The sequence below is a fragment of the Callithrix jacchus genome, chromosome 19 (genome assembly GCF_049354715.1).
Source record: "Callithrix jacchus isolate 240 chromosome 19, calJac240_pri, whole genome shotgun sequence".
NCBI classification, from domain to species: Eukaryota; Metazoa; Chordata; class Mammalia; order Primates; family Cebidae; genus Callithrix; species Callithrix jacchus.
Window position 1 is genome coordinate 37,758,530 of NC_133520.1, and position 27,444 is coordinate 37,785,973.

Genomic DNA, 27,444 nt, shown 5'->3' on the forward strand with positions numbered 1-27,444 from the left:
TATGTATTCATGCTTCTTAATCTTGGAGACCATTGCCTTGGTCATTAGCAGAAAAGGTCACAATGCAGTGGCCTTCTAATAGTCACAGGGTAATGCCTAAAGAAAACATCCTAATATCTGGGTAATGGTCTCTCTGTTTTTCATGAAAATCTAAGATCCTACCTTAGAGAAGCTGGGTCCAAGTCCTTCTAATGCAACAGGGGAATGTCAGACTTCTTAAATACATGTGTGTGGAGGTGAGTCTAGGTCAAAAGAAGGCTTTTCACTAATAATAGATTTCCACATTCCCCCAGGAAGATTTCCTGGGTTAGCAATTAATCCAAGTTTACTTGGTTTACCGCGAACATTAGAAGTTCATCCGTTCTTGCCAGAGGGTGAATTGTTTTCTCAAGTGAAAGACTGGAATTGTTTCTTGGTATTTCATCATGAAAATGTCTTATCAAATCTTGGCATCTCTCCAGAGTAATTTTAAAAGAAGTGATTTGGGGATAAGAGACAGCCTAGCCCTAAATTGAAAATTAGATTTTGAACTTCTTTAGAAATAGAGGCTATGACAAACTAAAAAACCTCTTTCTCAAAAGTCACTGGCCTATTTTGGTTGGGGAAAAATATTTACAATTATATTTAAAAGTGTGAACCAAAAAGCATTGGAGACAAGTCTCAATCCATGTAGAGGTTTATTGTGCCAAGGTTGGTGATGCACCTGGGAAAGAGGAACACAAAATGAGTGTTAGACCTAGTGAACTCCAAGTCTCTCTTCAAAGAATCAGTATGGCAGTATTTCCTCCATTTTAAAGTCTGACTTCCTTGTAGTTTCAGTAAACCACCTTTTCCACCAGTTCTCATCAGTAGTTCACATCTGTTTCCCTGGTCCCCTGCTCTGTCCTGACTCATCCTGGTCACCTGCTCCTGTCACCTGCTTTGACCTATGTCACCCCTGGGTACCTGCTCTGACCTGCCTGTGACCATTTCTCCTGCCAAACTATCCACCCCACCACTCTGGCTCGCACCTCTGCTCTCTTTAAAATAGCCAATCAGAATTAGACTAGACTGTGCCCACAGGGGAAGGGCACAGCAGTAGGGACGACCTCCCTCAGGAACAAGGGCCCCTTCCTGCCCCGTCCAGGTGTGCACTTGCCATTGTTCCATCTGTGGGCCACACCCTTCTATAGAAGTAAATTTCCTTGCTGAGGAAATTTATATTCGAGTGCTCCTTTTTTTTTTTTTTTTTGTGGCACCAAAAATTTACAGATAACAAAGGAGCATCTGAGATTTGTGCTATTTCCAGAGAGGACTGGGAGCCTTCAATATTTAAAAGGGAAACAGTGGGCAGGAGAGAAACAAGGAAAGAAGAAAAGGGAAGGGTAGATAAATGGAGTAAGTGGTTGCTTTCTTTTGAGGCTTTAATCAGCGTTCAGTTCACTGAATTTACACTTTAGAAAGGAGAGGGTAGGGAAACAGTAACTGGGCATTCATCTCATGCCCTGCGAATCTGGAGTTTTACATGAGGTAAGGTAAACAGAGTAGAGGAAGCAGTCAAATATGCATTTGTTTTCAGTGAGTGGAGGGATGACTCCCAGGCCTGTCTGTCCACTACCTGTGAAGATAAGCCATTAATTCACATTGTCAGCATGACACTCAACAGAATGGTTTCAGGGTAAAAATCTTTGGGTCTGCAAGGAATTTCCTTGTGAGCAAATGTGAGGGAGGGCCCACAGGGAGGTATGTAAACCTCTGTCTTTGTAGGGCTCCATTTGGGAACAATATGGAATGCAGTTTTGCACGACTGAGTTCCCAAGTTTGAATTTTACTTTTGGCTTAGTAAGTTAGGCTCCCATGATTTTTAGTTTCCTTCTAATGCTTTCTACTACCTCCCCCTATTTTCACATAAGTGGTATTTGCCACTTACAGAGGTTATGTGTTTTTCAGAATTATTTGTCTCATGCATAGTACAGAAGAATATTGAATTCAATTGGACTAAAGGAGACATGAGAAACAGAAGAGAAAAAAGAAGAAAAGAATGAAGGAAAGGATGCAATGGGTAGGGAAGAAAAGAAATAAGAAAAAAGGGAGAGGACAAAACAAGTTGTATATTATCTAAAAATTTTTCACGAGAGTATATTAAGATATTTAAACATTGGGAACATTGAACTTCCTAACACGTTTATTTTATTTCTCTAATGGAAAAAAGAAAGAAGGAGGTGGTCTTGTTTGGGAAGCAGAACAACTCTGGTAATAATAATCATCAATAGTAATGATAATAACAAATCATCATTGAGTGCTTTGCATGCATTAAGTCAGTTAATGGGAACATTACTTATATGATTTCTAGTCTTCACAAATTCATTAGACACGTCTTATACCTTATGCCCATATGTTACAGGTAAACAGACAGACAGAAAACCCTACACCTTTTCAGCCTTTAGAATGTTATTCAATAACTAATTCTTCGTAAAGAATATTTTATTTGTCACCCATAAATTAAAAAGTTCTCTAAATAGCTATTGGATTGATTGAATAGACTCATCCCTCCAGAGTGCCGTGACATCCTACAGAGCCATAAATGGGTTACAGTCAATATTGATCCTTTCAGCCCGGGACTGGTCTCTTAATGCCTGATTTGGCTACAGCCACAAGGGAGTTGATTTTGCTGTTAACAGCCACACAGTTTTCCTCAATGTGCTGGATAACTATCATTTATTTTGATGGCTACGTCATGAAAATATTTCAGAAGTGCTGCTATATCAATGAGATTGGGCTTCTAGTATTATTATCAACAGTTTTCCTGAGGAAAATAACAGGCCTGTGAACAATGTACTGATTGGTATTATTTTCTAATTCATATGTCACAATATTTTGTCTAATGTTGGATTTAGTGTTCTTGTAAGATGAAAAGAGTCTAAATTATTTATATAAGAGATATTTTCTGGTGTCTCAATCTTCCTTTTCATGTTTCTTATTCACCTTTTTCTTTTTTCTCTTCTCTTCCTTCCTGCCCTTTAACTCTTTTCTAGAAGTAATCCTTTTATATCAGTAGTATAGACATGGTTGCTACAAGCTAACAGTAATTTCCACAGTTTGGAGCTTAGATTCTCAGTGTTTGTTTAATTTCAAATATTTCTGTCTGCCCATTCTGTTACTCCATTCCAAAGTGCCATTTGACATTTAGGGTGAATCTGTATTTGGCAAAACCCTGCTAGTTATTCTAATAAGACCTAAATTAAATTTTTAAATGTTCAATCTATATTTCTAAAGATTTTAGCCCTCTGCTCCTGTCTCTGAAAAACAGAGACTGTATTAGCCCATTTTCATACTGCTATAATGAAATGCTTAAGACTGGGTAATTTATAAAGAAAAAGAGGTTAAATGGGTTCACAGTTCAACATGGCTGGGGAGGCCTCACAACCATGGTGGAGGGCAAACGCACATCTTACATGGCAGGAGGAAAGAGGCATGTATAGGGGAACTGCCCTTCACAAAACCGTCAGATCTCGTGAGACTTATTCACTATCACGAGAACAGCATGGGAAAAAAGCACGCCCATGATTCAATTACCTCCCACCAGGCCTCTCCCACTACACATGAGGATTATGGGAGCTACAATTCAAGATGATATGTCGGGGCAGACACAGCCAAACATATCAGAGGCACATTCCAATAAGTTCTTAACTGAAGATTCTGGCAAGAAAAAAAGTGATATGCTGAGGTTGCTAAGATCTACAGTAAGAATGAATCTTCTGTCTTTGAAATTGTGTAGAAGGAGAAGAAAACATTTGTGGTGATTTTGCGGTCACACCTTAAACTGCAAAACTTAGAGCCACAGTGTGTGGTAAGTGCTTAGGTAAAAAGTAAAAGGCATTACATTTATGGTAGAAGATGAGCAAATACATGTTGTGACTGACAGCAATCAGGTTCTAAACTATGGTTTCAGGTTTCCACAGGGAGTCTTAGAACACAGCCTGTGAGGATAAGATGGCGACCACTATATTTGAAATATAATCGAAATGATATTTGATGAGTTGATTGGCTATAATGGTCAACGGACAGAGTGTCTAAAGGGGAAAAGTCAGAAGTCATGGAAGTAGCTGAAGATGACCATTTCTTCTTTCATGACTGAACATAGCCAGAAAAAGACTACTCCATGATTTTTAGTGGAATGCACACTTGGTCACAAGCTGATGGGTGACTACTAAACCCACAACTCCCCATCCCATTCCAAACTGTCCATTGTTCAGAACTGTCATACCTTTCAAAAATGATGAAATCTTCAAAATCTCAGTCAGCTTTCCAAATCCCATAAATGCCCCACAGTTGCTGGGGTGACTTGTTTCCAGACAGAGAATATTTAAATTCAAAGGCAATGGTAAAGTTTTGTATCTCTCACTTCAAACCTCTAGCAGCATATGCAATTTCTTTAGAAAGTGGTCACTTTTCCTGAGGACACACATCTGCCCACAACCTTCTGTAGGACATCTGTGACATCCTTGTTCCTGAAACTGTAAATGAGTGGGTTGAGCATTGGAGTGACAATAGTGTAGAAGGCAGATACAGCTTTGTCCTGCTCAGGGGTGTGGTAAGAGTGAGGCAGCACGTATGTGTACATGGCAGCTCCATAGAAGAGGCTGACAACTACCATGTGTGAGGAGCAGGTGGCCACAGCCTTTCGCCTCCCCTCTGCCTCACTCATCCTATAAACAGTAATGAGAATTTTTGTGTAAGAGGCTGAGATGACAGAGAAAGGGATGAGGAGCATCATGATGCAGCAGACATACATGGCTGTCTCGTAGGCTGATGTATCCGTGCAAGAGAGCTTCAGAAGGGCAGGGACCTCGCAGAAGAAATGGTTGATTTCCCGAGAAGCACAGAAAGGGAACTGCATGGTGACTGGGGTGAGCAAGAAGCCATCAATAGACCCTCCCAGCCAGGCTGCCACCACAATCAGCCAGCAGATCTTGCGGCTCATGAGGACAGGATAGCGCAGAGGGTTGCAGATGGCTACGTAGCGATCATAGGACATGAATCCTAGGAGGAAGAACTCAGCCCCTGCTAAGGTCAAGTAGAGGAAGTGTTGAGCAGTGCATCCCGCAAAGGAAATGGCTCGCTGGCTCATCACCTGGTCAACCAGCATTTTGGGCACAATGGTGGAAATGTACAGGATGTCCATGAGGGAGAGCTGGCTGAGCAGGAAGTACATGGGGGTGTGGAGGCGGGAGTCCGTGTGGATAAGAACGATCATGACCATGTTGCTGGCTATGGAGGTCACAAAGACCAGGAGAATGAGGGCAAAGAGAAGCCAGGGGAAACGGGTGTTGCTGAACAAACCCAAGAGGACAAAGTCGCCACGCGTGGAATAATTGCCCCACTCCATGGCTCTGCAGGGCACACAAAAGGGAGAGACAGCTATGACACATAAAGTTGGAAAGGTATCTGATTTGCCTAAAACGTTATGATGCAGTCAGGAACAAACCAAGGTAAAGCCATCTTATTTCTTGAAGCTCAGCTTAATTTCCTGAGAGAACTGCCAGAGCAGGATTGCATCATCATTGTTCATTCAAGGATATTCGTGACTTGCTGACTACTACTTGTTAACTTAGAGTTCATGATGAAATAATTTTATGTCTTTTTGTTCATGAACATTTATTCGTATCTCTCAAGTACAACGTGACATTGAGGAGGATGCGCGTAAGACAGATAAGAATGGAACCAGCTCGATTGAATAGGAATAGGGTGGTGGGTAAGGAAAGGAGGATTGTCCCCATCCCATACTGCTCTCTTTATACCAGGCTCTAGTTCTTATACTTAGAATCCAGTTTGAAAATCACCAATCAAGCATATACAATTTGCCTATGGAAGAAAAAATGCATTGGTTTGACCTAATTTACACCATTTTTGACACATTTGTACATTGTAAAATTTGAGTGTTCAATTTATATGTATTAGGGGTTGAATATTTGAAAATAATGAGCCTATGTTGAAAAAAAAGAGCTCTGAGTTCTGAGAACTAATTCAAGAAGTCATAGGAAGAAAGAAATCTAGGGAGAAAATAATATTTAGGGTCAAGTGGTGTTTGCTTTTCTTATTGCTACAGAAATTATAAACATACAACTCATTAGCAAGGGAAATGGGAGCATAATTTTTTAAGAAAGAATGAAAGGGGAAACTAATTTAAATAATATTAGAAATAGTGTATCCCAAAAAAGGAATTTTTCTCTTAAACTTGAAGTTACATTACGCATCTATATCCATGTCAGTTAAACAATATTTTGCCACATTTGGGAACACCTGTGGGTTATTTGGATAGTTTCTCTCTGCGTCATATAGATTTGCACTATCCAATATGGTAGCCATGAGTCTTATGAAGCTGTGGATCCCCCAACATGACATGACTGCTCCAGAGTAAGATGTGCTGTCAGTATAAATTACATTGAGAATTCAAAAAAATTAAAAATATATGCAGTACATCTCCTTAAAACTTTTTATATTTATTATATGATAAAATCATAGTATTTCAGATATGTTTGGATAATATAGATTAAAATTAGTTTCACCTATTATTTTTTACATTTTTAATGTGGCTACTAGAAAGTTTAAAATTATCTCTGTGGCTCCCCTAGGATTTCTATTAGAAAGGACTGGTCTAGAACTATCTCTTTTCTAGAATATAACAGTTCCAAATATCTTCCTGCAAACAAGTCCTCCAAAATGAAACATACCCCAAGTAAGACAGAACAAAAAGATTTAGGTGTAATACCAGTTAGAAACAATAATGGCTTTACTTTTATATGCATTCACCTGCAAGTAGTAGTAAGAACATATTAATGGCAGTGTTTATCGATTCATAAATACAATTCACATTTCTGAAAAGCCTTGTAAATACTTTACAAGTAAAATACCAGACCACTGCTTTATCCATCCTACAGGGAAAAAAAAATGCGACTTAAAGAAACTTCCCCAGAGGAACCTGGTTCTTTTTAACCAGTGACAGCATTATAATTGTTCTATGCTGTTTTCCAATAGGATAAAGTAGACATCAATTCATTCATTCCACAAACATTTCCTGAGAGGCACACTGGGTAAGCCAGAGTTTGACGTTCTGAAAGGACCTGAAAGAATGTGTATGACATCGACTCTGTCTCTAAGGGCTGAGAATTGAGGCACATTAAGAACGTGTGTAGTATGTATGACCATAGGTGCACTTTCACAATGGTTTTAAGACCTCTGCAGTGTTGACTTCACCTTATTCGGTATGTGAGAAAAGAACAATAAACCTGGCGAAAGCTGCAGCCCAGTGGCTGGTGCATAGGAAGTTCATACCAGGGCCCCTCTGTACATTTCACTACAACCATGCCATAATGGATGGATCGAAAACTATGAAAATTAAATTCTCAAATTTTTACTGATGAAACCTACAATATATCCTTATGCAGTTTTCTCATTCTTGAAATATTACCAGCTTTATGCCAGAGCTTTCCACCAGCTGTTTTATGATGTATCCTTGTTCTATTAGTGTTTTTAAAGAAACTAACTGTGTTAACCCATTGGGGAAGCTAAAGGCAAACATTTAGCAGCAATTCACATGACGGAGAGAGGTAAATGCTCACCCGGCCCTGCTTGTCAATAATTTAATAAGCATAAGATCCTGGGAGGGCTACGCTCATTAAATTCAGAGATGGCGGATAGCTACTGGAGGCCAACCACAGAGACTGCTACTGGGAACATTAAAGACCAAGAGGGAAACGTGGGTCCAAAACATCCTTACCAGGGCAGCTGTGTCCTGGAATCTGACCACGAAACTTCCTGGCCCTAAAACTTGCTACTGAGAACCTGGAGATCTCCCCAGCTTTCTTCACAGAGGGAGATCTGAGTGGCTCCGTAACAACTCAGACTTCAAGAGCATCCATCCTGGTCAACATGGTGAAACCCCGTCTCTACTAAAAATACAAAAAATTAGCCGGGCATGGTGGCGCGTGCCTGTAATCCCACCTACTTGGGAGGCTGAGACAGGAGAATTGCTTGAACCCAGGAGGCGGAGGTTGCGGTGAGCCGAGATCGCGCCGTTGCACTCCAGCCTGGGTAACGGGAGCGAAACTCCGTCTCCAAAAAAAAAAAAAAAGAGCATCTTCCTCTCACTCTCAGTGTTGACTCATTGCCTATATTTTTAAGATTACATAGTAGTATAGCAACATTTAAGAATGCTTGGAAAATAAGGCAAAAGAAAGGAATCAAGAGGATTACTCCATGTCCCCATGTAATAACTATTTTTATGTCTATGCATAATTTCAAACTTTAATCCACTTCCAATTTTATATATACTTAATAATATTTAATATGTTTCACACGTGGTCTTTATACAGAATGTTGCTATGACTGAATGATACGACACACACTTTACTTAGCTGGTTTAGATTCACATTGTTCCTAAGTTTGCTTATAATATACACTATTCTGAGGTTAATTCTCTGGAATAGTCCATGGAAAATGGTTTATTCTGCTTTAGAAGCCTATCGCCAAATCATTAGATGCTTAACAATAATGCAGCACATGTGGGGCAGCACCATGCTTGCCCCGGTGCTCAGCACTAGTAGCTAAACTTGCATTAATACGGATTTCTTTGGTTGCTAAGAAAATTGAACATATTATTATGTGTAATTTTGTCTTTCTGTTACTTGTTTTGATTTTTCATGACCTCTGCCCTTTTCTATATAGGGGATTTGTCAAAATTAGTGTCTTCTTTCTATAGAATAAGGACATTTTAATTTAATTTAAAAAATATTTAATAATATTCTTATGTACTATTTATTGCAGCTATTTTGCCCCAAAAATTCCTTGTAATTGTAACTTTATTTGATATTCAGGCCAAAAAGTTTTCATTTATCTGTCTGTATGCTGAGTTTATTTTTGAAAAATAATTTTTCATCCAGGTATGTGATTAATATACAATTTATTTAATTGTTACTATATTTTTTAAAATGTGCAATATTATTATGCATTTAAAATCTTTGGTCTAGACATTGAAAATTAGGCAACTATTGGTTTCTTCATAAGGCCAAGCATAGGATAAGTGTGTGCTTTAAGATCATGACAGTAAGTTCTATCTAATTGTAGTTGTTCAAATAAGCAAGAGTTTGAGTACAAATGATGAGTCAGAGTGACCTCACTGATGTTCCGCCATTTCTCCTCGTTGATGTGGACACCCTTTATCCTGGGTAAAATCAGCTTTCACCCATGTTTCATGTATAAATTCTGGTATATACAAGGGGTACTAAAAAATAAGTGAGTGCTAGGTTAGCCTTAAGTAAAATTGTAATAGCAGTGACAATCAGCTTTTGAAATCTCACCTGTGGCTGTCCATGTTTTTCTCTTCAGTAACAGCAGATCTAACAGCAGGTAGCCAGTTTTCTTCTACTTTTTCGTTTTTGATGTCGTCATTCTTCTGTCAGACTCTGCTCTGCATCAAATTTGGCACAATTCTTGGTGACCATCTAATTCAGACAATGTTTGAGAGTGCTAAAGCCTCAGCTAGACAGGAGATGAGGATGACAGGCATAAAAAGGGCATCTCTTGAGAAAACAGCGCTAAACGGTGACCCTGGGTATCCGGCATTTAAATCTCTGTATAATCAAATTCATCATGTTTCTTCCCCAGCAGTATTTTCACATGAATTCTCACTTCTAATTGTGGAAGAAAAGACACTTTCTAAAGTAAAATCACTTGAGGAGTCTTTAGAATGGTAGAGAAGCTTTGATTAAAGCAAAGGGATTGTCTTGAAGCAGACCAAGGACATAATCAATAATCACCTTCTCAGTCTCAGGAGAAATTGATCTGAGTTCTTCCCCTGTCTATTCCTATCCTTGAAAATTCCTTATTTTTGGCATTTGTTGTGTAGTATTGTAAACATTAAACAAGGTTTTTAATAAAAAAGCTGGTTTTATATTCTGTCTTCATCAATGATAAGCTTCTAGATGTCTGGCAAGTCACCACATATTCCATTCTGTCAGCCTCTGGAAATTTCTAAGTATTAAATAAGAAAGTATGGTGAAATGCTTTCTTGGAGCAGAATATGGAGAATTTTCCTCACTAAACCATCTTTAGAGATACGTATGAAGTATCTAAGAAGGTGGAATACTACAAAAAATTAGATAAACTCTTCTCTTTATAAATATTTTAAAATTGTATAAGTGAATATACTGTTGCAATAATAAAAAAACTTTGTAGGAATCATTACACAGACACAAATCTGTATAGAATTTTCCTGAGTAATCTGCTACATTCTGATGTACACAAAAGATGACTGAGTTCTTCATAACAACTGAGAGAAGAAATGGGATCAAAAGATATAAAATTTACATGAGTAGCACTATCCACAAACATGTATAGTTTAAACACTGAGGAATATCAACTTCAACATTCTCTAATATTTCTCTGGCTTGAACCAACTTTCCAGTAAATCCGGAATCTATTTAAAGCATCCTGTGATTGATCAGCGTAAAGACTGCAAAGTTACTTAACTTACACAATATCTTCCCCAAACATGATTATCTGAATATTTAGAGAAAAATCTTACAGAACTAAAGTAGTAAATGCAATTGTTCCACATTTCTTTTTATCTATTAAGTGTGGGAAACTAAGAGGCACAAATCAGACCTTCTAAACTGAAGGTATTCTATATTCTACATAAACTTATTTTTTCCGAACTGAAGCAAACAGATGAGAGAAGAGACTGCAGGCAGGGAGTGGTTATGGATTTAAAGAATAAGAAGGTACAGTGGATCAGGCATGGAATTACATCTTGTTGGCATAAGGATAAGGGTCAGTCCCTAACTAATATTAGACTTTTAAAAATAGACAATGATAGGTGAGTAGTTTGGAGATCTGGAAATAGATCAGTCTGAATCTGTAAATGCCTAATAATGCTAGTGCAAGTTGACAGCAGCTACATGGTGCAGGCTGCTAAAAAGATAGAGATCAAGTGACTTAAATAGGATAGCTAGTATCGTGGTGATGGCTAGTACTCCCATTCAGAAGACAGACTGACATCAGAATATGTCTCTGGGGCCTTTGTCCCTGGCATGCAATTACACAGTTCATACAAAAAATAAAAGCTCCTTCACTCTGCTTTTTTCTTAATTAAGAAAAATGTAACCTCTCAATTTGCAAGAATTAAAATAATTAAACACCCAGATAAATCTGGTTTTGGGCAGCTGCAACTGAAATTAAATTAATTGCTTTTTCTCTTTTACTTCATTCATGACATTGTTTTAAAATTTATCTCCTTTTTTACATTTCCAATTTTTAGGCACTTCTCTCTTCAAATAGTAAAGAAAAGGAACACTTTCAGCATTGCAAAGAATTTAAAATATATACTGAAATTAGTAAAAGGAATAAGAGAAGCAGATCTTTGTGCTACTTCAAAAATAGTAAGACCTACTTTTCTTACTTCCAATATTCTCACAAGGGCCCACACTATTCCTGGGAAAAAAGGCTTAGACCCTGTGGTCTTGCTGTGCTGCCATCTACCCCTGCACTATCTTGGCTCTTTATCACGTAACTCATATTTTACTGAATGGTGTTTAAATTAGTAGGAGCTGGAACTCAGGTTTTCTAAGACTGGAGCTTATGCAATTTGGGGAGTCTTCCTTAAGAAAAAGACTACAAATCATGATTACACAGGTAAAACAATAAATATTCTCTTAGATAAGAAAATAAATTCCAACAAATTACACACTTAAAAAGCTGACAAATACCACAAAAATACATTAAAACACTAACTTAAATATTGTTGTCATTTAAGTCCTTGGTGTAGCACTTTTGCCATTTTTTTTCAACAACTGGCTATGTGCTCTGTGTTTGTTCGCTATAAGGTAATATCGTTTTCTACAGCAAGAAGAAAGAGATGATTCAATCTTTGTAGTATGGTTGGTTGAAATTTTTTATTTTTAAAATTTTTGGTACTTTAGAAAATGTTCTTTCTGTGTCTTCCTCTTTGTTTAGGGTTGAGGTCCAATCTGAGAAAACCACTGTTAAATTTCCTTCATACATGAACTACCTTAGCCTGAGCTTCCCAAAAAGTTGACCTTAGAAAATATATGAAACTGAGAAAGAAAAATGATTCAGAGCCGTCTGAAGAATGTGAGCTTTCCAAAATTTTTTAGGCTTGGAAAGACATGAGGATGAGAATGCATTAACTTCCCTACCCAGCCCTGCTCAAACACACACATGCCTGGGATTGTTTAAAGGTACTTTATTACTTTTTCCTCCGATAGTATCCAGACTAGCTTGTAAATCACCTAAAATGTTACCGCAAGTTGTGCAATATGACCTTCACCTATTATCTGCATGTTCCTAGAATCTGTGATACAAATCACAATGTATAGTTGACCAATAGCTTATGTCAGCTTTAGAACTTAAGTCTCTGATTAAATTTATTGCTGGAGGCTCATCAAAACTAAAAATTAATTTTGTCAAGGCTATACTATCTTTTTACAGTTTTCAATTAAGTTATAAACTCCACTGTCACCTCTCCAGCCTGATGATTAGATGCCACTTAAGAAACTCCCTGCAGTCTCGGCCGGGCGCGGTGGCTCAAGCCTGTAATCCCAGCACTTTGGGAGGCCGAGGCAGGTGGATCACGAGGTCAAGAGATCGAGACCATCCTGGTCAACATGGTGAAATCCCGTCTCTACTAAAAATACAAAAAATTAGCTGGGCACGGTGGCACGTGCCTGTAATCCCAGCTACTCAGGAGGCTGAGGCAGGAGAATTGCCTGAACCCAGGAGGCGGAGGTTGCGGTGAGCCGAGATGGCGCCATTGCACTCCAGCCTGGGTAACAAGGGTGAAACTCCATCTCAAAAAAAAAAAAGAAACTCCCTGCAGTCGCATTGAAAAGTGTCTTTATCGAATATTGTTAACGAACTCTTGTGTTGTTAAGACGCGGGTTCTGACTTCTGGGTACACATATCTCATCTAAAAAAGAGCACTGAGTCCTACCGAATCTTAAATGGCAATGCTGATATGGGAGAAAGAAATTAACTGGAGTGTGTGGTGCCAGCAGGGGCAAACTCCACTCACTCAGACCTGCTGTGATCAACCCCTTGCGAGTGGGAGCACACAGGTGAACAGGTGCAGGAGCTGAGGTGAGCACTTTTGGGTGCTGGTAGGAACAAACTTGGTCCTGGCTCCAGGGCAGCATCAATTTTGTAACCTTTGACTTTTGGTTTGGGCTCTTAAATCGCTTAAGAATTTAAGGGCTGATAAATGTCTGCCCACCTCCATTCTCATCTGGCCCTACAATATTTAAATTGGCTGTAAGTCTTTTGGCTCTAAGCCCCTTGCCATTCGAATCCCACCAAAGAGCATGATGCACCTGGGGCAGCTAGGCATAGCCGCACACTCTGGCAACAATTTAGGACAAAATCAAACTTTGGCTATCAATGTTGCCTCTGGAAAATCTTGGCCTGAGGGGGAATAACGTAAACCAGAAATAAAATTCTAAGTTCCCATCCCAACTGCCAGTCTCCTGGCTAAAGAGATCACAAAGAAACCTAACAACTAGAAGACAGTTTAGACACGACTCTTCAACCCCCTTTCTTTGGAATTTAGGCATAACTGACCAACGGTAACATTAAAATAGAGGTCATGAGACTGAAAAAACAGACTCTTTGCAGCAACAAGACCCCAAATTCTAAACTGACTCTGGTATAGTATCGTACGACAGATAGCAACTCCAGAAGGGAATTAAGATATTTTACCCCAAAATGTATTTCTTTGACACATTCTGGAATGATCCTGCAACGCCATTTCTTGTGGGGTGAAATTTGCATTTGGTAGAGAATCTGCTTCCCTTACTAGGTCTTTTAAGGATCCAGAAGATATTTAAGTAAGACTCTTACACATTTTACAATCTATTCTCTCTGCAGCCTGCTACTTAGAGGCTTTGTCTATATAACAAGAATTCTGGGTTTGAAAACCATCTTACCACAACTGACGCATTTCTTTCTACTGATTTCTTAAGTCTTTCGACAAGGCTTAACTCTTTCAATCAACTGCGAATCATAAAATCTTTGAATCCACCTATGACCTATAAGTCATCACTACAGGAAGTCCCACCTTTCTGGGCCAAACCAATATACATCTTCCATGTATTGATTTATGTCATGGACTGTAATTTCTGCCTCCTTAAAAGTGTATAAAGCGAAGCTATAACCTGACCACTTTGGGAATGATTGTTCTGGGAACTCCTTGAGGCTGTGTACAGGCTGTGATTACTCATATCTGGCTCAGAAAACACCTCTTTAAATATTTTAGAACGCTAGACTTTTCTTTTTTGTCAACAGCATATATATTTATTTATTTAAGAAAAAATATATATGCTGTTGACAAAATAGCATATATATATATGCTTTATATATGCTGTTGACAAAATAGCATACATATGCTTTATTTATTGACATCAATAAACAGAAATTAATTAGCACCTCCAAGAACATGCCCATGCATCCTTCCAGCCACCAACCCTCCAACAGTATAGGATAGCTTTGCTGGATCTGTGCTTTACATGAAGGTACTCTTCTGTGGCTTGCTTCATTGGTTTAACATTATGCTTGCAAGTAGTATTAGAACATGTATTATTATTTTATGAATATGTCACAATTCATCCATTTCACCATCAGCGGGCTTTTGATTGCTGTCATATTTTTTGTTACCATATGTCTTTTGTTAACATTATGCATACATGTTATCCATTTTGTGTTATTGTAACAGCATATCTGACGCTGAGTAATTTAAATAAAAAGAGATTTATTTAACTCATGTTTCTGCAGGATATACAATAAAAATGGTGCCAGTATCTGCTCAGTTTCTGGTCAGGGCCATGTGCTGGGTCAAAACATGGTAGAGGTCACAGGGTAAAGCAGATATGTGTGAAGAGTGAAGCAAAAACCAAACGGACATCTGGCTTCATAACCACCCACTCTCCCAGGAACTCATCTATTTTTGCAGGAACTAAACCAGTCTTGCCAGAGTGAGAACCCACTCACTACCACAAGAATGGCGCAGAGGTATCCATGAGGGATCTGACCCCATGACCCAAATATCTTCCAACAGCACCCTCAACCCACCACATTGGGAATCAAATTTCAACATGTATTTTGGTAGAGATAAATCATATCCAAACTATAGCGTTGTGTCCCTTACTCCAAAAACGAATGGCTTTCTGACACACAAAAATACAATCATTCCATCCCTGTAGTCCCCAGAGTCTTGACTGATTCTAGCACCAACTCAAAAATTTAAAGGACAAAGTCTCATCTGAGACTCAGGGAAGCTCCTTCTAACTATGAGCCTCTGAAACCAAAACAAGTCATTTACCTCCAAATAACAACGGTGGGACAGACATTTGGTAAAAGTTTCCATTCCAAAAAGGACAATTTGACTAAAGAAATAAATGACAGACCCCATGCAAGTCTGAAACCCAGCAGGGCCCACATTAAATCCTGAAGTTCCAGAAAAATCTTATTTGACTCTATGAACCAGGGCACACTGTGCAAGGAGTTGCTCCCAAGGCCTCAGGCAGTTCTGTCCCTGTGGAACTGCTGGGCATAGGCACATGCCTGCTCTCAGGAATTGAAGTTCTATGCCTGCCTCTTCTCCAGGCTGAGGTTGCATGCTGCTGGTGGCAGTAACATTCCGGGGTTCCTCTCCCATCCTGCCCCCATGGTTCCATCAATCATTGCCCCAGCAGAGACTCACTGTGGCAGCTCTGGGCTCACATTTCCAGTAGGCATTGCCTTATTTAGTAGAGGCTCTTGCCACTGGCTCCACCCCTGTGGCATGTTTCTGACTGGACTTTCAGGATTTCCCAACTGTCCTGTGAAATACAGGTAGCACATGTAATATCTCCATGGCTCTTTTATTTTGGGCACCTGCAGACATGTGGAAGCCATGGCTTACCATGTGGGCTCTCTGGAGTAGCCAGAGACATATATGGGGCTTTTGGAGCCACTGCTAGATGTATGAAGCAGGCTTCTGAGGCAACACACGGCACCAGGCTCAGGCTAGTCTTCCAAAATAATTTTGCTTTCTCAGGCCTTGGGACTACAAAGGGAAGGATGGCATGGAAGAGCGCTGAAATGCCGTTGAGACTCTCTTCCCTTTGTTTTAACTATTAGCACCTGGCTCCTTTTTATCCAAGCTAATCTCTAGCAAAGGGTATCTTGGCTGTACCTCTGGTTTCCTCTCCTGAAAACACTAACTTTTTTTTTTGAGACAGAATTTGGCTCTTGTTACCCAGGCTGGAGTGCAATGGCGCAATCTCGGCTCACCGCAACTTCTGCCTCCTGGGTTCAGGCAATTCTCCTGCCTCAGCCTCCTGAGTAGCTGGGATTATAGGCACGCGCCACCATGCCCAGCTAATTTTTTGTATTTTTAGTAGAGACGGTGTTTCACCATGTTGACCAGGATGGTCGCGATCTCTCAGCCTCGTGATCCACCCGCCTCGGCCTCCCAAAGTGCTGGGATTACAGGCTTGAGCCACCACGCTCGGCCGAAACCACTAATTCTTTACCACATAGGGCCACAAATTTTCGAAAAATTTACACTCTGTTTCTCCTCTGTTGCATAAGTTAACCTTATGCATTAGAGGTGGCTACACAGCAGCACAAGACCTTTGACGCTTAGAAATTTCTTCCACCAGATAAAGTAGTCCATTTCTCTTCCATTCAGTCTCCCACAAAGCCCTAGGCCACGGACATCATGGGCCCAAGATCTTGGCAACTGTGTAACCGGGTTGAGCTTCGCTCCAGTTTCCTCATTTCCTTCTGAGAACGCATCAGAATGGCCTCTACTTGTCTATATTTCTAACAGCATTTTGGCCAGAACCACTTAATCTCTAAAAAGCTGCAAACTTTCTCTTGTCTTTTTATTTTCTCCTTAGCTTCACAATAATTATCCTTAATGCACCCTTCAGGCTAGTACAGTTTTTCCTAGCCCTTCCTCCAAACTCTTCCAAATTCAGCCCAGTACCCAGTTCCAAGTCACTTCCATATTTTCAGGTATCTTTATCACAACACCCCACCAAGAGGCTTATTTTGACTGTGGTTCTGAAGGCTGAGAAGTATGAGAAACGTGCTGCCAGCATCCGTTTGAATCCTGATGCAGAGCAAATGCTAGTTCAAAACACGGTGGAGAAGGTCAAAGGGGGAGCAAAACCCAAAGGATATACTGGCTTTATAACAACCCACTCTCCATAAATGAAGTAATTCCTCCAAGAGGTAGTTCAGTCTTGCTAGAGTGAGGACTCACTCCCTAACACAAGGATAGCACCAGGCCATTCGAGAAGGATCTGCCTCCACGAATCAAACATCTCCGACTAGGCCTGACCTCCCAATAACACCATGTTGGGGATCAAATTTCAACATAAGTTTTGGTGGGGACAAACAAACCACATTCAAACTATAATACAGCTATTAAGAATTCAGTCGAAAATGGACCTGCAGGGTGCACGATATGGGTATGCTTAGCTTCAGTCACAGCAGCTGCACACAGCATGGTGGATAGATGTGTTTTGTTGCTCACTTGCCTGTTTTATTTTGGTTCATGGTCTTTCCCCACTGGAATGTAAATTTCTTGAGTGCAAGTGCTTTGTTTGTCTTGGTCAAAGCATGAATGAGTGAATGAGGAAGCTGTGTCTGAAGAATACAGTGTTCTATCAATTACATTTCTTGAAATCCTGCCATCTAGTCCACTAATTAAAACTGTTATCCTACAGAATTTTCCTACTTCCCTGAAACTCACTGTTCTTACATGTAAACTGCAGCTCATAACAAGTTCTACTTCTTGTGTTATGAAATTGTTAAAGGTTGATGAACCCAGCAAGGCACATAAATTTTTAAGTTTTAGATGGAGATTGTTGAATGTGATTCTGATTATGACTATGATAATGTTTCTATGGTGATAATCCCACATGGTGAATTGTAATGTTGATCAAGTCACCCTTTTGATGATGAGCGAACTCTGTATAACTGGACACTAACCATGGATTGACACATGCTTTCTGACCTCAGTTCCTGGATCAACATGGAACATGAATATTAACTATGCCCTAATGCTATTACTTAACCTCGATGATCTCATGAGATATTTGAAAAGTCTTTTACTGCCTTCCTAACCCATCTTCCTCCTGTGTGTTTCTGCAGTGTTTTAGAACCCCCTTCCCCTGAGACGTACAGTGTTCTCATGGTGTCTTTTCTGGGCAATGTCCTTTGCTTCCATCCATTGATTTTAAGTATCTGATGAATAGTTTTCACTAATGTGTTGTAAACAAACAAAAGATAATACTATACTTTTACTGAAAGTAATAAGCACCCAAGTGTAGTGAATACATTACTACCTGCTTAGGAAGACTATGTTCAGTGACTCTTTCTACCAGCTTGCAAATGGAAACACATTTTAGTGCTTATGGAACCCTCTTGCATTTATTTAGAATACATGTGAACACGGCAGGAGAAAGAGAACATATAAGAAAAAAAGAGAAGAGAAAGAAAAGAGATCAAAAGGATATGTTTTTTACATTAATTAATTTGTTTCTGCCAAGTGAACGCTCTTTGAGGAAGAAAGCACACTGACACTGTCATTCCTCTGCCTCCATAACACACAACAATCAACACAGAAGATGTCTGAGACCAAATGAGTGGGGAATTTGGATACACACAAAGCAAACAATCATTTCTTCCGGGGACACCAATTGGATGTCCTCCAAATCAACTGCATTCTGCACTATCTACAGTCAAATGCTCTACCCCAAGCTGTACTCCCATGCCCATCTGCCACATTCTGTGTGGAAACAGTGTCAGATCCCACAGAGTGACGGCTCAATCCCATAATACTGCCTTCCATTTCCATTGCCAATCACAAGCCCCAAATTGTCCTGTGCTTTTGACCGACTGATTATAAATTGGGGATCCCACAGCCCTTCCTTGGGTTCAGTTAATCAGCTATGGAGGCTCACAGAACTCAAGGAAACACTTACTTATGTTTACCATTTATTATAAATGAAATCATGAAGGATACATATAAACAGCCAGATGAAAAGACACACAGGTGAGGTCTGGAAGACACAAGAGCGTCTGTCTCTGTAGAGTTGTGGCAGGCCACCCTCCAGGCACGTGGGTGGGTTCATGAGTTTAGCTGTGCAGAAGTTTTCCATAGCTTCTCCGTTTATGAAGACTTTATTGAATAGTCATGATTGAAACATGGACAATGGTATAGAAATATGATTGAACAAAAAGAGTACGACCTAATGTTGATAGACAGAGTGGGGACAGCCATGAAGCCCGGTCTGATCAGATTCTTCTTGGCCTCTCTGTACAGCGTTCCCTCCTCCAGGGCATGAGAAGAGGACCTCTTGAAACAGAGGTCTTATGACCTACCGTCAGACAAGGTAGTCAGATAGTTTCTTTATCGCCAAAAGTGGGGAAAGATTGGATTATGTTTTTAGTTTCTAAGGCTTGCTTTGGGGAGAAAAAGAAGCAGGTGAAAAGAAGGAAGGAGAAGGTCACAGAGAGAGAGTCAGTTTTTTGAGAACTGATTCTGAAGCCTAAAGCACCACAACATTGTAACATGACTATGGAATCATGAACCAGAAACCCTGGACCAAAAACCGACATTGTCATAATGTCACTCCTCCCTTTTCACTTCATCTTTCAGTGAAAGCATAGTCACAGTCGCCACAGAACCTCCCATTTGCCACACTCATGGGAAGGAGTTGACTGTCAAAAGACGCTTTCTGACACCCTTTGAGGACCCTTGAACCTCCCCAGTGCTCTCTTCAGAGCTCCAGTCACGTCCTTGTTTCTAAGGCTGTAGATAAGGGGGTTCAGCATGGGCGTGAGAATGGTGTAAAACACAGAGAGCACTTTGTCCTGGGCTGGTGTGTGGTAAGAGTGTGGCAGCATGTAGGTGTACATGGCAGCCCCGTAGAACAAAGACACCACAGTCACGTGGGAGGAACAAGTGGTGAATGCCTTCTTCCTGCCCTCCACTGAGCTCATGCGGTGAACTGTGGTCAGGATTCGGGCATAGGAAGCGAGGACTACAGAGAAAGGAATCAGCAGCATCAAAACACAGCACACATACATCACCGTCTCGTAGAGGGCTATGTCTGCACATGCCAGCTTCAGGACTGCCGGTGCCTCACAGAAGAAATGGTTAATCTCCCGGGAACTGCAGAAGGGAAAGCTCATGGTGATGGGGGTTAGGAGAAAGCCATCCAAAGAGCCCCCAAACCAAGAACCTGCTATAATCATCCAACAGACCCGGCGGTTCATGAGGACAGGGTATCGCAGAGGGTTGCAGATGGCCACATAGCGGTCATAGGCCATGAGGCCCAGAAGGAAGAATTCAGCTCCCACGAGGGTAAGGTAGAGGAAGTGTTGAGCCGTGCACCCAACAAAGGAAATGGTCTTTTGATCCAGCAGATAATCCACCAGCATCTTAGGCACAATGGTGGAAATGTACATCATGTCAATCAAGGAGAGGTGGCTGAGGAGGAAGTACATGGGCGTGTGAAGGCGCAAGTCTGTTTGGATCAGGAAGATCATAACCCCATTGGCCGTCAGTGCAGTGAAGAAGATGATGGAGATGACGGCGAAAAGAAGACCTGAGGTTTCCTTTCTGTTGAACAGCCCCATGAAAGTGAAGTCTGTAGAGGATGTGTTATACCCTTCCATTGATCCTGCAATGGTGCTCATAGAAGGCAGCGTCTTCCAAATGAGATGACAGCATTCCCAGGGCATTAAAATAACAACATAGTAATTCATTGTTAGGCAGCAAACTTTTAAAAGTGGGAAGAAAACATTTAAAAAGTAGCAGTCTTGGCATATTGGAACTGACATCTAGCATTCGATCTATCCCAGAAGGTTTTTAAATAAAATTATTCATCAATAATTGTTTAAATACAGTGGAGAAGATGATATCAAGGAGTTGGGGAGAGATAGCCTGGGGAGAAACGCCAGATATAGGTGAAGGGGAAGAAGGCAGCAAATCACTCTGCCATGTATGTACCTATGCAACAATCTTGCACGTTCTTCACATGTACCCCAAAACCTGAAATGCAACAAAAAAAACAGATGATAGCGTATTACAGTGATATATGTAACAATGCCTATGTAGTGTGCCTAGGATGCCACACAGCAGTTAAACTTACCACGGTCTGGGGTGTGTGTGTGTGTGTGTGTGTGTGTGTGTCTGTGTGTGTGTGTGTGTGTGTGTGTGTCTGTACTACCTTAGATGCTTTTCCATTTGTATTATTATGTAAGGCATCTTTGAATGGTCAGCATCTCACCACCACCTTCAAAAGGTCTTTGGCGCTGGCTGTGAGTAGCTCATGTCTTCTATTTAGCCACAAGTGTGGGTTATCTACCGTTTGGATCAAAAGTCACTGTCTACATTATGAGAGTTCACTTGGTGTCCATTTATTCATGTTCTAGACAAATTATAAGGGATGAAATAAAAAGAGCAACAGAAACTCGATGAAAACTACTCTTGCAAACATAGCAATTATTCTCAATACAAGAGTCATTCAGTGTTCTAGAATTTTATTTATTTTTAATTTTAAGATGATGAGGAATTTGCATTAGGATCATGATTGAAACTAGTATTAGCAATTGCAATTCAGAGGAAGCAACACGGGGACATCAACTCTGAGCTATAACTCAGTGATTATTTTTGGAAATTAGAATTTTTCATAGTTCTTAGTAATGAAGAAAAACAGAGTAACTGTTTTTTATACAATTTCAGGTTACAGTAAAGAAACAAATATCCCCAACAAACTTCATGAAAGTAAAGGATAATTTTTCATGTGTTTGAAGGCTAAATGTATTCCAAGAAAGACATTTTACCAAAATATTTGGGACTAAAATTGATCAAACTGGTCTAATGCTCCTCTAAATATTCTAAAAGTACAAACATTTGAGTCAATAAACCAGAAAAATAAATTGCTTTTGAGAATAGTGATGACATGGTGTGGTTTACTTTTGCAAAGTGTCATGCTAAGAAGTGCTTTGTATGTATTGACTGACCGATCTTTACAATAAAACTAAGAAGTGAGGAGCTGTAAAACCTCCCTTTCACCAATGACAGAATTGAGGGTAATGTGTTGGTTTTCACAGGGTCAGTTAGTGTGAAGAGCGTTTGGACTAGATAGTCTTAATTCATTGGTTGTTCATACACACGGCATGTGTACACAGGAATAACAGCTAGACATTTACTGTAATAAATGTAGTAAAATAAAATGTACCATGTGAATCTGCTAAATTGTTAACAATGTGTAATAATTAATGTGACTACTGAAAATTAGTCATAATTGAGAGTGGATTACATAAATTATTATAATCAGGATTGCTGTTTTATGGATATAAACTATGTATATAGATGTATGCACATATATAAAAATGTACACATATATACATAGGTATATTATATGCATACTATGCATATGTATATTTTGCCAATTCAGAATCTTTGGTTTTGTACATTTCTCTGATACTATGTACAATGTCATAATTATTTACACTCTACCTCATTTTATTTTTACTTTTTCTAGGTTTCATTAAAGGAGCCCATTAAAATATATATTTAAAGTGAAACTGCTGTCCACTTTATGTCATAGCCTAAAATTAGCAGTATTTCAACTACTTCCACACTTCCTGCATTTTGAGCTTGACTTTTATTGTGCCTTAAGACACCAGAAACAGAGAAAATCATGTGCTGCTTCACAAAGTCAGATAGCACTCTCTGCTCTCTGTTCATGCTTGCTCCAGTTTTACACACACACACACACACACACACACACACGCAATAGCACAGGGACATACATATTGAGCTATAACTCACTGATTATTTTTCAAAATTAGAATTTTTCCATAACTGCGGTAATTAAGAAAAACTGAGTTTCTGTTTTTTACAGTTTCAGGTTACAATAAAAAATATCCACCATAAACTTCAAGAACATAAAGGATGATTTTTTTATCCATTATATATATATGCATATACATTCATAATCTCCTCCCATGGATTTACATATGTGTAAGTATAATTATTCTGCAGTTCTAGGTTTTTCTAAGGCCAGCTAGCCCTGTAGTCCTAGCAACACAAAAGAAAACTCTAAAGTGGACTCCATTTCGGAGCCAACTGGCCTTACTTTTCCCATCTGCACACATAGATCTAATTTACCAGAGAGAAAGGCCTCCTCAAAGTAAATTGTGATTCTAAGTAAAATGTTTTGTTACATTTATTGTCTGCTCTCTCACTAGAGTGAGCACGGTAAGTACCTATACGTACTGAATTTCTCCTGGGCATAGATCATACGGCTTTGCTATGGTTTAATACACATAAAAATAATCGGAAAATGTTTGGAATGATTATCTGACTTATAGAGGCATTTGCTTCTGAAATGTTAAGACGACAGACAGTAAAACAAAGTTTAGAATTAAATGAATTGAGTTCTTCCTCTGCTCATGGCATTAATTAATTCTGTGACCTTGGATTCTCTTCCCAAACACTCTGAGCCTCAGTATCTGTTTATATTAATGGAGATAATAAAACATTCAGGGTTACTTTAAGAATCAAATAAGAAATTTATAGTTACTGGCAAAAATACTTTATATAATACAAAGTAAAATGGCAGCGTTATAAAATATATGCAAATTATTTCAAAACTGTTGGTGAATGGGTATGAATTCTCAATCTCTCATTTAAGCAACGTACATATTCAACTGAAATTTATGAATTTGAATTGAAAATACCTCCTGATCTTCAGAAAAGGTCTGTAAACAAAGGCACTCCCAGTGAAGTTACATCAGCAGCTAAATTCTATCCTTTCCTCCAGAGAGCCTTTGACTTGAAAGAAATGTTATTTACTAAAACTTCTCAGAAAAAGGAGAGCATTGAAGTTAAGCTTGCAGAAAAGCTAAATTTCTTTGAAGAGCAGAAGTGTGCTTGGCCTGCAAATTTTGAGAACATTAGAAAAAAAGTTAATGGATAAAATAGACATGATTTTATTGGATAAAACTGTCTTTTACGCTTACTTAAACTATGGTTTGGTGCATAACACCACACACCAAGAGATAAATCAATGCATTCATGTTATCAGGGCATTTGTGAATATTCTCCACTATTTTATAAGGGGTATGTTTGGTTGACTAGGGATTGCCGCAAAGTTTTTCCTCCCACGTCACTACAGTTTGAAGTTAGGACACAAGGCTTGCCGGGACTGCGATGATCTCCAAGCGTGTCCTTTACATCAAGTGACAAGATAATGTGAAGTTAAGTTGCGGCCTTTGCCTGCTTCCACATGACCCCTGGTGACGTTTCTGCCAGGGAAACAGCATGCTCCACCCTCCTTCAGTGCAGCCTTGTTGTTAGGAAGCTCTGGGTTCACTGAGATTAAAGCTACTTCATGAAATTTCCTTCCCTGCCTTCTGAATCTGCTTGGAGCCAGTTTTCTCTCCTTGAAACGTGCAACATTTCATAATGTGAATATGACTACAAGGTTTTCCTTCCTCCTTCTCTACACCAGTTATGCTTCTCCAATTCTTTTATGCATTCATATATGATTTTTTCCAAAATACCTCAGTTTTTGCAATGCTCATTTTAGAATGTAATACCTTAATTCTAACAGATTATTCTAGGTGCAGATTTTCCTGTACAGAATACACTGGCAATATTATTTTTCTGTTGTCAGTCCAGACACATCACACTATTGACTCTCTATATATACATTAAAACTTACAGTCATATGTTCATACGAGAAGTTCTTAAGACAGGTCAATACAGTGTTGTGCAATTGTTGAAACTGAGTACAAAAATAGATCTTCTTAAGTTTTCTGTGTTCCTAAATTGTTTAGTGTCTCAAAAAGTTGGAATCATTAAGAATGAACTCACGTTGAAATAATGATCGTACGATTATTAGATACTAAAGTGCTATTGTACTCTGACAATTTTCCAATAACTTAGAACCACAGTCCTCAACTCACATACCCCTCCTCACGAGACCCGTAAAGAGACTACACATGGCCGGGCGCGGTGGCTCAAGCCTGTAATCCCAGCACTTCGGAAGGCCGAGGCGGGTGGATCACAAGGTCAACAGATCGAGACCATCCTGGTCAACATGGTGAAACCCCGTCTCTACTAAAAATACAAAAAATTAGATGGGCATGGTGGAGTGTGCCTGTAATCCCAGCTACTCAGGAGGTTTAGGCAGGAGAATTGCCTGAACCCAGGAGGCGGAGGTTGCGGTGAGCCGAGATCGCGCCATTGCACTCCAGCCTGGGTAACAAGAGCGAAACTCCGTCTCAAAAAAAAAAAAAAAAGAGACTACACATCAGAATAAACCCCTGAACAAGCAAGACCTGTTAGTTCTGAGGAGAGTAACTCACAAGCACTAAAAAAATGCTTGTGAATTACTGGCAAAGGGGATCTGAGAAATCCAGGTGTCTGCACGTTGACATCATGGTGGAAGAAACGGTTTTTAAAATGCTTGTACCTTCGACAGTAAGGCAATGTGCCTGGTTTGGAATTGGAAGCCTGTAGGAATCTGCCTTATGTCAGCTGCGTCTCTGAGGAAAGCATTTTTTTTTTTTTTATGAGACGGAGTCTTGCTCTGTCGCCTAGGATGGAGCGCAGTGGCGTGATCTCGGCTCACTACAACGTTTGCCTCCCAGGTTAAGGCGATTCTCCTGCCTCAGCCTTCCCAGTAGCTGCGATTACAGGCTTCTGCCACCACACCCGGCTAAGTTTTTGTGTTTTCAGTAGAGACGGGGTTTCACCATGTTGGCCAGGCAGGTCTCAAATTCCTGACCTTGTGATCCGCACACCTCAGCCTCCCAAAGCACTGAGATTACAGGCAAGAGCCACTGCGCCTGGACTAAGCAAGTATCTTTAACGCTCCAGTCATCAGCGTTCTTACCTGTAAAATGAGGGCAGGAATACAAAGACAATGCACTATTCAGAGAATCAGGAAGCCAGGTTCATAGTCTGCACTGTAGAAAGTAAGAGTAGGTACCGGTTTCTCCTTCAGGGCTTCTGTGCCTTTCAAATAGGATTGACCTATCCTATCTAACTCATAAGACTAATGTTTAATTCCATTATTTTTTTAAAAAACCCAGCAGCAAATGTTTAAGAAACATTCTTTGCACTGTTACAGTCAATAGCATCCTTAGACCTGAGATTTACAATACCCACGCCATATAATTCCCACAGATAATCAAACAGGCAATCTTCTTCTCAGTGCACTTGCATTTGGCATGGGGGAATGGGACAGTCATTCTTCATTAAACTTGTACCTGAGATTTCCAGACCAGGGGTTGCAGACAACTTTGCCTTAATTTTCTTAGAATCAGTTTATGTAAATCTTGTTTGTCATAAAAAGGTGGGTGATGAACAATGAGAACACATGGACACAGGGAAGGGAGTACTACACACTGGGGTCTATTGGGGGGAATAGGGGAAGGACAGCGGGTGGGGGGAGCTGGGGAGGGATAGCCTGGGGAGAAATGCCAAATGTGGGTGAAGGGGCAGAAGGCAGCAAAACACACTGCCATGTGTGTACCTATGCAACTATCTTAAATGTTCTGCACATGTACCCCAAAACCTAAAATGCAATAAAAAAATTAAAAATTAAAAAAAAAAATGCAAATTCAGTCAGACCAAATTCTGGAAACCCAGAATTTGCATATGCACAAAATATTTAAAGTGCTACTATGAGAAAGGGCCAGTCTAAGTGCTCATTAGCATTTGGCTTCTCACATGTGAAATTCCTCCATAATTCCAGAAGACCTGGGTTTTCATTAAGGAAAGAGGAAGAGTGGAACGAACGAAGAGTGACTCTAAGTACAGCAGAAGCTCCTGGATGATCCACTATCTTGCCTAATTTTACTCAAGGATTTTGCATCATTTAGACAAAACCTTAAACTATTAAATCCAATTATTCAACTTTCAAAAAGCTTTCTAAAGTAATGTATTAATTTTTTCTATATGATTTCACATTTCTCATGTCTTTTCTCATCCAAGCAATCTGAATGCCATCTATTCAAAACAGCATACCACATGTCAAGGAATAGAATACACATAATTTTCACTTTTTAAATTATTATTATTTTATTGAGATGGAGTCTCACTCTGTCACCCAGGCTGGAGTGCAGTAGGATGATCTTGGCTCACTGCAACCTCTGCCTTCTGGGTTCAAGCGATTCTCCTGCCTCAGCCTCCCAAGTAGCTGGGAGTACAAGTGTATACCACCATGCCCAGCTAATTTTTGTATTTTTAGTAGACCTGGTGTTTTGCCATGTTGGCCAGGCTGGTCTCATACTCCTGACCTCAGGTAATCCACATGCCTCAGCCTCCCACAGTGCTGGGATTATTGACATGAGCTACTATGTCCTGCCAGAATA

At 39.8% G+C, this 27,444-nt stretch overlaps 2 protein-coding genes across 2 annotated transcripts; both read right to left on the reverse strand.

The window, feature by feature from the left end:
• Window positions 1-2,157: 2,157 nt before the first annotated feature.
• On the reverse strand, window positions 2,158-5,368 carry OR2T27 (olfactory receptor, family 2, subfamily T, member 27). Its single transcript, XM_002760778.3, has one exon. It carries the CDS (start codon window positions 5,366-5,368, stop codon window positions 4,415-4,417), a length of 954 nt encoding a protein of 317 aa, XP_002760824.1. The 3' UTR covers window positions 2,158-4,414.
• Window positions 5,369-18,494: 13,126 nt separating this feature from the next.
• Window positions 18,495-20,877, reverse strand: OR2T1 (olfactory receptor family 2 subfamily T member 1). Its single transcript, XM_002760774.5, has one exon. The coding sequence runs from the start codon at window positions 20,812-20,814 to the stop codon at window positions 19,768-19,770; it is 1,047 nt and encodes a 348-aa protein (XP_002760820.4). The 5' UTR covers window positions 20,815-20,877; the 3' UTR covers window positions 18,495-19,767.
• Between the last annotated feature and the right edge of the window lie 6,567 nt (window positions 20,878-27,444).

What these genes read in the sequence shown, in the direction of transcription:
- OR2T27 (XM_002760778.3), bottom strand. Translation starts at nt 5,368, where the DNA reads ATGGAGTGGGGCAATTATTCCACGCGTGGCGACTTTGTCCTCTTGGGT.
- OR2T1 (XM_002760774.5), bottom strand. Translation starts at nt 20,814, where the DNA reads ATGAATTACTATGTTGTTATTTTAATGCCCTGGGAATGCTGTCATCTC.